Source organism: Oculina patagonica, chromosome 11, assembly GCF_052425735.1.
Source record: "Oculina patagonica isolate OP01 chromosome 11, crgOcupat, whole genome shotgun sequence".
In the NCBI taxonomy this organism is placed as follows: Eukaryota; Metazoa; Cnidaria; class Anthozoa; order Scleractinia; family Oculinidae; genus Oculina; species Oculina patagonica.
This window is the reverse complement of record NC_135768.1, coordinates 3,176,058-3,189,372: the sequence shown is the minus strand read 5'-3', so window position 1 is coordinate 3,189,372 and position 13,315 is coordinate 3,176,058. Positions and strand designations below refer to the sequence as shown.

General features: G+C 37.0%; 1 protein-coding gene across 1 annotated transcript; it reads left to right on the top strand.

Moving 5' to 3' along the window:
- The first annotated feature begins 1,969 nt into the window (after positions 1–1,969).
- LOC144631132 (coatomer subunit zeta-1-like) lies at positions 1,970–10,754 on the top strand. The gene is made up of 8 exons (XM_078489523.1): positions 1,970–2,008; positions 2,226–2,294; positions 3,431–3,512; positions 6,472–6,563; positions 6,938–7,071; positions 7,657–7,708; positions 8,772–8,810; positions 10,025–10,754. The coding sequence occupies exons 1-8, from the start codon at positions 1,991–1,993 to the stop codon at positions 10,070–10,072; spliced, it is 534 nt and encodes a 177-aa protein (XP_078345649.1). The 5' UTR covers positions 1,970–1,990; the 3' UTR covers positions 10,073–10,754.
- Positions 10,755–13,315: the final 2,561 nt, after the last annotated feature.

The following is a 13,315-nucleotide window of genomic DNA, read 5'->3' as shown; positions in this document are numbered from 1 at the left end:
CAACAACATAGGCCAAAACTTTGAAAACTGTCGAAGCTAACGATTCCTGGTTAACGGGATTTCTCCAAACGAAAATCGTTCCATTTCTAGGAATCCAATAAGCTGATTTGTTAGCAAAACCAGCATCGAAAATGGAAAAAGGTTTCTGTGTAGTTCCATTAAGAAAACTCATCTTTGGGAGAGAAATCTTCAAACTGGACTGATTGCTGTCGGTAACGCAGAAGTCAAAATCTTTACATGTCTTTCACACATCACAAATTGACCACAGAAGATTGTTATTAAACGTAAAACGGTCGTAGTTATCAAGAAAGACTACACAAATGCAGGAAATAAGACGGAGTAAACGTTGAACTGTCTTACCAAGATTGCCTGAAAGCTATTTATCCAAAATTTCTATTAGCAAGCAGCTGTTCCCAGCTTTGTGTTTAAGTTTAGTTCATTTTGGCCGTATAAGGAAGACGAGTAACATGTCTTTAAATAGATATATAATAAGTCTAAAATTAGCTACGTCAAGATTCAAACTCATTAAGAGATCTACACAGTTTCTTTTCGTTCCTCTGAGTCTTTGTTGCCAGCTTGACTGTGAAAATACAAGGTGGCCTAATGGTTAGCGCGCCGGACTCCGGAGCGAGCGTTCCGGGTTCGAGCCCTGGCCCCCGGGGGGGGACTCGCATATGAAAGTGACGGGGATGCTCGTCGTCTCGCTTAGGGGTGTAAATTTCAGACTTTTGGTCTCGCTTAGGGTGTTCCGGGAAAAAACGCCCAAAACGCCAATATTTTTAGCCATAATTTTGGTCTCGTTTAGGGTTACACACGAAGAAATATACAAATGTAAACTCCATTCTTAGTTTTTTGGTATCTTTTAGGGGTCAAGAAAGGCTTTAGCCACACCCAGATTGGTCTCTTTTAGGGGTTCTTTTCAAAATTTCCGACGAGCATCCCCGTCCCTTTAATATGGGAGTCCCCCCCCCCCGGGCCCTGGCCAGGGTCACTTGTGTCGTGTTCTTGGGCAAGACACTTAACTCTCATAGTGCCTCTCTCCACCCAGGTGTATAAATGGGTACCGGCGAAATAATGCTGGGGGGTTCCCTGCGATGGACTAGCATCCCATCCAGGGGGGAGTAGAAATACTCCTAGCTGCTTAATGCTAAGGAAACCGGGATAAGCTCCGGCAGTATGCGCCACTTTGGCTCGAAGCTGACCTTATTTATAATAGATATATAATAAGTCTAAAATTAGCTACGTCAAGATTCAAACTCATTAAGAGATCTACACAGTTTCTTTTCGTTTCTCTACGTCTTTGTTGCCAGCTTGACTGTGAAAATACAAGGAAGAAAAGCAATAACTTTATGTGCGTGTCGCATTCATATAAAAGTATGATGCCTAAGGCAAATAAATGTCTTTTTGCGTGACCCCTTTCCATTACGTTTCATACGCACTGCTTTACGACTAGTATTAACTAAAGCTGTGCAAGCCACTTTTATCAAAAAAACTGCTGCATTTTTTCATAAAAAATAGAAGCACTTTGCGCGTCCCACAGGGGTCCAAATAGACGTTTGTTTTTGTTTTCGTAAACCAACTGTTCTGGCTCTATGCTTAAAAATTCATACTCGCGGAGGAATTTAGCTAAAGTTTTTCACTTGTCTCCTGAATTAGGTAAAAAGAATGCTTTAGAATGAAACATACGGTTAATTTATAGGTCAAGAAAAGTTTCAGCCAGTTTTACAGATTAGTGAAAGAGTCGGATCTACAGTCTGCATTTGTTGATCGAATATTCTGTGGTATCACTAGATACAAGTAAATTCTTCACGGAAACCTAATTATTGCGATTCGCACTAAAATAAACTTCCACAGACCCAACACTATGAAATATATCCCGAATCCTGTCCGAGCTCTGTCCGATTCATTCCCAGTCCACCGCATACTTGAAGGTTGCCTTGTTCCCAGCATACCTCACGCGCTTGGAATTGGAAACGTCACCAAATCCAATATGGACACCGCGGTTCTGGTGAGCAAGAAAGTTTTTTTTACGAAATTTTTGTACTTATATAAAGTTTATTGACACAAACATTCGCTTTATATAGTAATTTTAGTTTTTAGAAAGAATATTATTGCCTAAACATTTTACGATGATGCGAGATCTTGAATTGCAAGGCCGCTTACGCTGTTCGCTTGAAAATATTTTTTCATTGTAAGCTAAATCTTTCATTCTTGTCGTATCGCAGGAAGCTTCCTTGTACACAGTGAAGGCGATCGCTATATTGGATAATGATGGCGAGAGAGTTGTAGCAAAGGTATGAATGTATTTCCTATGGATTTACATAAGCTTACGCACACGAGCGAAGCTTTTAGTGTTTTCTATTTGCCATGTGTACATCAGAAACACTAAGTAAAATAATAAGTATTTGTAGGACGGTATAACAGTCAGAAAGCGCTTAAATAGCGGGAAATTATAGAAAGCTTTATCACCCAAACTATGTTCAATGTTGCCTTCAATGGTCATTTTCTTTGTACAAGACTCACTAGCCTGCCAGGAGTCTATCTTGTTTGGACTCAACGAGGTCTTATACCAAGATTAGATAAGATTACTTTATTTAAACATGATTAAAAATCCTTCAGCATACAGTATAAAAAATAAACAAAAATGGAGTATCTATCTACTGAACTAAACTGACTGACAATTACCAAATTACAACAATTTCACACTAAGCAAATGAAAGATCATCGCAGTAATGTGCACTCAACTTAAGCAGTTGAGAAAAGCAAGCCTGAAAAAATTCAGGCTTGAACGGAAATCGAACCCATGACCTCCGCGATACTAGTACTACTAGCTGCTTTTCAAGGATGCCTTGTGGAGCGTACAGACAGAAGTCATACAAAACTGTGATGACGCACTTTAGTTTAAAATCTGTTTAAGACTACACAGATTGTAGATCATGGGATAGGCTGTCCCACAACTCAGCTCCTCTATTGAGAGGCTTTGAAAAGCCCTTTTACATGTTCCGTACTGAACTTGTAAATAGAAATGGCGTGAAAAAAAGTGAGACTACACATTAGCCATTGTTGTATAAAATCCCCCCTCTGACCAATAGATGTGAAATGCAGGTAGAAAGGATCATTCTAATTGGTTCACTTAAGTTTTGCAATAGAAACCACTCATGGACAGCTCACAAACATATTTTGCCAGCTTCCTTTCCCACTCCTGAAGGCAAGTAGCCTGCGAATACAGCCGCCTCTCTTTGCTCCCGGTCGGTTTGACATTTTGCAAGACGTCTGCAGTTTACAGCCAGAAATACCGTACTGATGACATCTCTCTTGCGAAACGCCAAACTGACCGTGAGGTGGCTGTATTTGCAGGCTAGAAGGCAAGTTAAGCACTGATCATTTTGTGCAATTATTTGACATCTAACTCTGTTCCATTGCATTATAGTATTATGATGACACATATCCAACGACAAAGGAACAAAAAGAGTTTGAAAAGAATCTTTTCAGTAAAACACATAGAGCAAATGGTGAGATTTCTTTTAGTATCATGATTTTATCATGAGTATTTTACCTATTTTTCTTCTTATGCAGGGCTGCAAATAATTTTTTTCACTTGAAAGGACATACGTCCTACTAAAACACCATCTTGGTCGGACAAAACAACATTGTGGTGGGACAGATTTTTATTCATCGTTGCTGTAAAATGATTTATAATCAAAAATGTGTCCGGACATTATGTCCGACCACACTTGGGATTTCGTCAGACATGAGCAAATTTTGGTCGGCCAATGTCCGATGACTGACTGTTATTTGCAGCCCTGTTATGTACTTATCTTACTTACAGCACATCCTTCTTGTCAGGGTTCTATAAAGTTCTTTATACCATGCCATAGAAAATACAGCCAATCAGAATACAGGAAAGCCGTTGTATATTCGACGGTATTCAACCCAACCTTCCCATCGTGCGCTGCGATCTTATTCTCGCTGAAATTTAGTAAGCGAATTTTCTATGGCATGGTATAAAATAGTCCGGCCCTTTGCCCACTTAGGGCTTATGGCCATAAGTCAAGTAAGTCAAGTATAAAATAGTTACACAACACTTTCTCGTGGTATACTATGGAATATCCCACTTGTCACTTGTATTTTCTCGGTATACACACGAGCCTTTAGGCGAGTGTGTATACGAAGAAAATACAAGTGACAAGTGGGATATTCCATAGTATACCACTCGAAAGCGTTGCATAACTAGTATAAAGCATTTAAATAAATGTTGTACAGATATTAAAAGAAATGTTGTTCACCAGGGCGAGTGAAGAGTTGACTATGGTACCACTATAAGCCTGCACAGAATTAATTTTTGTAGGCCTTTCTGCAGTAGTGACGGCTAGGAAGGGACGGTGTTTTGTTTAAGAGAGGGAGGGGCTAGGGCTTCATTAGCAGTGAGAAGGTAGTTATAAAATTTGAAGGAGATGGAGATGTTTGAGCTGGAAATGTTTGAAACTTGTGTTTGTTTTTTCATTTGATGTGAATTGAAAGAATGTGTTTACCTTGGGCTTGAACAAAAAACATATTCCAGCTTGCTCTTCGGACAGCTGCTCCTTATGTTTCTTGCCCAGGACAGTTGCATTCTTTTTTTTTTTTATTAGTTTACCCCATTGGCTCTTGTGCCGGCCGTAACCGGCCGCGCGAAAACCACCCCCCCAAATTCCCGTGCCGGCCTCAACCGGCCGTAAAAACCACGTGTTGACAAAAGGCCTTTCCCTCCCTCCCTGGAGCTTTTTTGGTTCTCCTATTGTTCTATTGATAATAAGGGCAAATAAACCAATCAGAATCCGTTTTCTGCGCATATTTTTAGAGATTTCTAGGGGTCCTAGAAAGGAGGTTTTTCGCCTTTATACGTGCGTTGAAAATGTACAAGAAAAGCATGGCGCCTCGCGGGATGTATTTACAAACTTCTAGGGTCTTGTTTTCCGTTCTGGACACAGAGAAACACCTTTTTAAAGCTAAATATGGAATGAAAAAACATGGATCGATTTTAAAGTGGATCTAACATGGAAACTAATGGATAACAGAGTGCTAAAACTGCTTTGGTGAAGAAATTTTTCTCTCCTTCGGCTGCCAAGATTACCTCGTGTCATGGCGCTTCTAAAGTGTTTTGACTACAATTCACGGCCTTGATCACGGTTTAATGCAGCTTCTCAAAGCTTCAGAAAGCAAAATGGTAATGTACAATATTTGCTTCGAACTTGAAAGGAATTTTTAGGAAGATCGGTACAGTGATTGACTAAAAAATGCCTTCCAAAGCCGTCGCTCTGAAATAAAACACTTTCACTTCAGCTCGAATATTTAATTTGAACATGGTGCATGCGGAATATCACGGCTTTGAAATTTGCGAAATTTTAAGCTTTTTTAGACATTTATTTGCTTCATCGTGAATGAGAATTAATATTAAACAAACTTTCTTTCAAGTTTCTTTCATTTGTCCAGCTTTAGTTTGGAATTTTAGGCTTTTGAAGCGAACAGATTTGATGTGCACGCGGTGTTATCTGATACGCATCTCTTTCGGCAGACTTGCCGTCGCGTTGTTGATTTAGTCGCTAAGATTTTAATTGTGTTTTACAACCTTCAACGCGAAAAGATTTACAACAGTACTTCAGAAAATTCAAACAAGTATTTTTATTGACTTTGAGATTTATAGAAAGCATTGTGAGTGTATATTTTGTGGAAGGAATTCTGTTGTTTTGCAAAGCGGTTTTGCTCTATTTCACATGATTCGCAAATAATTTTATCACTTCCAATTACCGCTTTTCTGTACCAGGATAATACTTCATTGCTGTTAAATTAATGCCAGTAACAGTTTTACATAACATATGCCAACATTTTATCAGAGTTTTTTTTAAGATTGCTTTATGTTTTGTTCAAAGATTTCGTGTTTTTGTGAGTTTTTAAATGACGCGCGGAAGTGAATAATTTTTTCCTCTGCCTTCAAGCTTGGTTTGGGATCAAGTTATTTAGGTTGATAAACATTTTAATTCATAAATTAGTCTTTTAACATGTCTAGTTGTATTAAAAGTTTACTTCAGAAACGAATTATTTGTCTGAATTTACTGCGCATATGGTTTATTTTTTCCACTCGCACGTCTGTGTTAAATGCTGTAAAAGAGCCGGGAATTTGGGGGTGGGTGCGCGCGTAAAACCTTCGGGAGTCAATGGGTTACTATTTTATGATTTAGTCAGCAAATGACTTGCCTGGGCCCTTGCTCATCGGGCAAGTAAACATGAAAAGTTACTTGCTGGCAGGAAAATCTACTTGTCCCAGATGACGAGACAACAATTTTTTGAAGCCTTGTTTAAACTCAGTTTGTTTTGGATGGCCACCTTGAAATGAGAGGAGAGAGAGAGGTTAACCAACAGTATTTTGTGAATATCAAGCATGCAAGCGACGAACATGACACTCTAATCTTTGTGTGTTTTTTTTTCACTCAGCTGAAATTATTATGTTAGATGGCTTGACATGCGTGTACAGAAGCAATGTAGATCTCTTCTTCTATGTAATGGGATCTTCCAATGAGAATGAGGTAATTTTCAATTATTTTGTACTGATTAACTATCAAAAAATTCCCGTGCATTTTCAGACAAGTGAAAAACCCCTAGAGGGATTTTCACTTAAGCATTGAATGTAATTTACGTTTTGCATTACTACACCTAGTGATTGGTTTAAAACACTCGCGGCCACTTTCTTGACCAATCAGAAGCAATCGTAACGTGCTTACACGATTTTTCCTACACTTTGAACCACCTACAAGTAGTTACTGTACTTTGAGTTTTGATTCTTTTAATGGACTGTCTGTGTCTTTTGTGATTGGCCAGAGTGATTGATTGGGTTTTAGTTTTACGACACTCGAATGAAAACCTCTCTAAAAGTGCATTTTGCAATTTGTTTATTTCACAGCTGATCCTTGTAAGTGTGTTAAATGCATTCTATGATGCAATCAGTCAAATGCTGAGAAAAAATGTTGAAAAGAGAGCACTGATGGACAATTTAGATGGTGTTTTGTCAATACTTGACGAGATTGTGGATGGAGGGTAAGTATCAACTCTAAATTTCCCTCACTGTTTTTGTAGATTTTTTGGGGGGAGGGGGTGGGAGAATTTGGTTCTTTAATCAAGAATTTTTCTGAGATGATTGGGTGCTTGATTCTCATAAATGGGAATAGAAAAGAATCATGTTAAACTGCTCAACATCCCAGTAGCTACTGTAAAACATGTAGGCTTGGATGATGCTCATAAATTGCCATTTTGATGTATCTAGAATTTGTTTTTAGTATGAGGCATAGAGCAGACAGAGACCTACAAAGCGCTGTAGAAATTTTGTGCTCGGATTTTTGAATCAAGACATATCAGGCTTGGTCTTGGATTTTATACTGGAATCTCGGCGTCCCCTTCATAACCTGCTATAATTAGGTATCATTAAGCTGTTAAGCAGCCATTATACTGAAGTTATCACCCGTAGCATTCGCTCTGTAATGCAAGTGTAACATAACACCAATCACATCTTAACTGAACTTAACCATAACAGGTGTTAAATGAGTTATGGCCCTTAATGACTGCCCTGATGGGTTTCTAAAGGTTTTTTGATGTTACTGATCTACACTGTTATTTGAATCACAGGGTGATAATGGAATCTGATGCTTCGTCTATCATACAAAGAGTTGCCATCAAGGTTAGAAATTTAATTATCATCATCATCATCATTATTTATTTGCCATTTCAGAATAACTATGTAATACAAGTTAAACAGTAACATAGGGCAGGGAGACCCCCAATAAAACCACCAGGCTTATAGGGGAGGCTGCCTTGGTTATCATTCCAAAGATATCGTATTCGTTTAACTGCTAAGAAGCTTTCATTTGAATGGTCACACACTAGGGTTTCATCCATAGGTTTAAACGTTAGAACTTCCTTGTTCACCATAATAATAAACAGTACCATATGAAAGTACTACTCAATTGAATGGTCACACACTAGGGTTTCACTTTGTATCTGCTTTGATCTCTGAGAGAATATAATAGCTGATCTTGTAGCTTCCATCCTTACTGTCATTTATTTTGCACTTCCATCGCCTGTGGTTGTCCTTGTTCGTCACAGGTATCTACCGTAACACTGAACCACCTTGTACAGCATAATAAACAGTACCACATAAAAGTACTGCTCAATAGCTTTCATTTAAATGGTCACACACTAGGGTTTCATCCACAGACTCAAAAGTTAGAACCACCTTGTACAACATAATAAACAGTACCACATAAAAGTACTGCTCAATAGCTTTCATTTAAATGGTCACACACTAGGGTTTCATCCACAGATTCAAAAGTTAGAACCACCTTGTACAGCATAATAAACAGTACCACATGAAAGTACTGCTCAATAGCTTTCATTTGAATGGTCACACACTAGGGTTTCATCCACAGACTCAAAAGTTAGAACCACCTTGTACAGCATAATAAACAGTACCACATAAAAGTACTGCTCGACAGCTTTGTTTGAATGTGTTTAAAACTCAGAGCCACCATTTACAGCATAATAAACAATATTACATGAAAGTACTGCTCAATAGCTTCCATTTGAAGGGTCACTACATATAAGAACTACCATAAATGATAATTGGTAGTTCAAATTTATCACTTATTATTTTTGAGAGTTCCACCAATTTGGACATTGCAAAAAATGACTTATCAACTGTATTTTATCAGTCCTTGATATATTTGTATTTTTTTAATTTTCAGACTGATGATGTACCAATCACAGAACAAACAGTAGCTCAGGTAAAATAAAGGTTAAGGGAAAATCCAGTACCTAATTGTGTTTTTAGGAAAGACACATGCTCTGAACAAAGTGAAATTACATGTATTTTTTAGTCCAAGTGGTTGTTGGCTGTAAAAAATTATTGGGAGAAAGGCTCTGAACCTCTTGCTTTCCATGCCTTGTTTTTACATTTTTCCCTGGCCTGACCAATCGATGAAAATCGATGATTGGAAATCAATCAATCAATATCAATCGATGATGGTTAGTTAATTGATATCGATTGGCATAGGCCAATCGATGACCAATCGATAGTCACAAATAAAATTTCCTTAATTACATCGATTGCTATCAATTTTCATCAATTGTTATCGATATCTTGCGGCGTACTTGGGCATCCCCAGGATAATTCTACAGGATATCCAGAAATAGATTTTTGCAATCCTAAAACGACTCATTGTGAGCTGAGCGCGCAATGTCTGAAGAAGCGGTTAAAGCCGGGGATAAAGCATCGGACGTTACACTTGTTATTAAGTGCGTAGTCAAAGGCTACCATCTTCTCAAGTAACCTATACGCTAGTGTAATCCTTGCACCTTTTCTTAATAACGTTGTTTTTGCTGCAAAACAGACATAACAGTACATCAAGAAAATAAATAAATGAGGTATTGATCGCTTTTAAGAGCCACTGAGTTGATGTAATAACACCCATGAATATTGAATTGAACCAAATAAAAAACGATACATGAAAATTGATGGTAATCGATGAAAATCGATGATAATTGATAAAAATCAATGACAGTCGATGAAAATCGGTGAAGTTTTTAAAGTCACAAAATTTTCGGTCATTGATTGGTCATCGATTTTCAATATCAATCGATTAATTGGCATCAACTATTATCGATTGATATCTATTATCATCGATTATCGGTTTCATCGATTGGTCAGGCCTGGATTTCCCATCCCTTAGTTTTGTGGTTCCCTCCACTTTGAGACCTTCCAAGGGGTTTTGTTTTAAAATTTATCATCAGTTTTGTGGCAGCTGTAAAATTCTGGTTTTTGGGGATGCTGTCTCAAAATTGAAGACGTTTGTATGTGTTTTGAACCAGTTTATCAATTGGTTGAAATTTGAAACTCGCCCCAGTTCCCTGCGCAACTCCGGAATGGCAAATGATTACCCAAGGTGCCTAGGATTTACTGTATGATTATTTTAACTGACTGTTTTATTCTCCCTTGTAGGTTCTCCAAACAGCAAAGGATCAGCTGAAATGGTCTCTTCTCAAGTGATAGTTATAAAACCAAAAATTGATATTTAATATGTAGAAAACATTAAACTAAGAAGTTAGAGGACTGTAATACCCTTTGAAACTGGATGGGAATGACACACACTGAACTAACTGAGAAGTAGCTTTGTAAGAAAGACAACGCGTCATTGAGTCATCTGGAGGTATCAATCAATCAGTTAAGCCCGGGATATCTAATCCAACGCTTAGTAATCAAACCCAATCGAACACCGTCATTTAATTGGGTTTGGTAATCGAACATAATTAAACTCACAAAACAATTTGGTCAAACGAACTCAATTGAACGTTTGATTCCCAAACTCCAGTTTGTTTGCATGCCAGACTTACTTATTTTCAGGCATTAAGAGATGCATTCCACTAAAAACCAAGTTGGATAAAGTTTGATTGCATTCGATGTTGTTTGATTGGTTCGATAATTGAACTCACAATAAATAAGATGTTCAATTGAGTTTGATTGAATTTTGGTTCGATTTTGTTCAATTAGATACCCTGGGATTAAGGTATATTATGTGTTGTCATGCAGTGCTTCTCCCATTCCTTTAAATCCATTATTAATTGAGTTGTAGTGGAGAAAAAGGATTATGTGATGATCCAAATAGATATGGTGCATGTATATCAAGGCATACCCTGGCTCTGTAATAAATTTCTTGTTTTTATGTTGCAAATGAACTGTTTACTCTGAGTGATGTTACATTACTTTCAAATCATATAAACATGATGTTGCCAGACTCTCAACATGTGGCTGATTGGCCAAAATATAATTTAATTGCAAAAATAGTCATCTCTCGTGTTTTCCATGCTTTTTCAAGAAATTTGAAACTTAAAAGGAGCTAAGAATGATAAGATGTCACTGTTCAAATGACATCAGATTACTACTTTTTTATTGAAAAACAATTTTCGTTTCTTTAATTTATTCCCATCTTTTTCTACTTTTCGTAATTTTCTTTTAACAAGATTTCGACATGCATTCAAATATTGACCTTCAATATTTTGTCTCCCGTTAAAATCTTAAACTTCAAGATTTTGACTCTTGTTCAAATCTTGAACTTCAAGATTTTGACTCCCGTTGAAACCTTGAACTTCAAGACATTGAATCCCGTTAAAATCTTGAACTTCAAGATTTTCACTCCCGTTCAAATCTTGAACTGCAAGATTTTCACTCCCGTTCAAATCTTCACCTTCACGATTCGAATCTTGAACTTCAAGATTTTGACTCCCGCTCAAATCATGAACTCCAAGATTTTGACTCCCGTTAAAATCTTAAACTTCGAAAGTTTGACTCCTGTTGAAATCGTGAACTTCAAGATTTGACTCCCATTGAAATCTTGAACTTCAAGATTTTGACTCCCGTTCAAAAAAACACGAACTTCAAGATTTTGAATCCCGTTTAAATCCTGAACTTAGGGATTTTGACTGCCGTTGAAATTTTGAACTTCAAGTTTTAATTTGACTCCTGCCGAAATCTTGAACTTCAAGATTTTGACTCCCGTTCGAATCTTGAACTTCAAGATTTTGACTCCCGATGAAATCTTGAACTTCAAGATTTTGATTGCCGCTCAAAACTTGAACTTTAAGATTTTGACTCCCGCTCAAATCTTGAACTTCAAGATTATGAACCCCGTTAAAATCTTGAACTTCAAGATTTTGACTCCCGTGAAAATCATGAACTTCAAAATTTTGACTCTCCTAAAAATCGTAAACTTCAATATTTTGACTCCCTTTTAAATCTTGAACTTCAAGATTTTGACTCCAGTTAAACTCTTGAACTTCAAGATTTTGACTCCTGTTAGAATCTTGAACTTCAAGATTTTGACTCCCGTTAAAACTTTGAACTTCAAGAATTTGACACCCGTTAAAATCTGGAACTTCAATATTTTGACTCCTGTTAAAATCTTGAACTTCAAGATTGTGACTCCCGTAAAAAACGTGATTTTCAAAATTTGGACTCCCGTGTAAATCTTGAACTTCAAAATTTGGACACCCGTGAAAATCGTGAACTTCAAGAATTTGACTCCTGTTAAAATCTTGAACTTCAAGATTTTGCTCCCGTGAAAATCTTGAACTTCAAGATTTTGACTCCGGTGAAAATCTTGAACTTTAACATTTTGACTCCCGTTTAAATCTTGAACTTCAAGATTATGCCCTCCGTTAAAATCTTGAACTTCAAGATTTTGACTCCTGTGAAAATCTTGAACTTCAAGATTTTGACCCCCGTTAAAATCCGGAACTTCAAGATTTTGAATCCCGTGAAAATCGTAAATTTCAATATTTTGACTCCCTTTTAAATCTTGAATTTCAAGATTTGACTCCCGTTAAAATCTTGAACTTCAAGATTTTGACTCCAGTTAAAATCTTGAACTTCAAGATTTTGACTCCCGTGAAAATCTTGAACTTCAAAATTTTGACCCCCGTTAAAATCCTGAACTTCAAGATTTTGAATCCCGTGAAAATCGTAAACTTCAATATTTTGACTCCCTTTTAAATCTTGAATTTCAAGATTTGACTCCCGTTAAAATCTTGAACTACAAGATTTTGACTCCCGTTAAAATCGTGAACTTCAAGATTTTGACTCCAGTTAAAATCTTGAACTTCAAGATTTTGACTTTCGTGAAAATGTTGAACTTCAAGATTTTGACTCCTGTGAAAAAAGAAAACTTCAAGATTTTGATTCCCGTGAAAAAAGAAAACTTCAAGATTTTGACTCCTGTGAAAATCTCGAACTTCAAGATTTTGACTCCTGTGAAAAAAGAAAACTTCAAGATTTTGATTCCCGTGAAAAAAGAAAACTTCAAGATTTTGACTCCTGTGAAAATCTCGAACTTCAAGATTTTGACTCCTGTGAAAATCGTGAACTTCAAGATTTTGATTCCCGTGAAAAAAGAAAACTTCAAGATTTTGACTCCCGTGAAAATGGTGAACTTCAAGATTTTGACTCCTTTTAAAATGTTGAACTTCAAGATTTTTACTTCCGTGAAAATCATGAACTTCAAGATTTTGACTTCCGTGAAAATCGTGAACTTCAAGATTTTGACTTTCGTGAAAATCTTGAACTTCAAGACTTTGACTCCCGTGAAAATATTGAACTTCAAGATTTTGACTCCTGTGAAAAAAGAAAACTTCAAGATTTTGATTCCCGTGAAAAAAGTAAACTTCAAGATTTTGACTCCTGTGAAAATCTCGAACTTCAAGATTTTGACTCCTGTGAAAAAAGGAAACTTCAAGATTT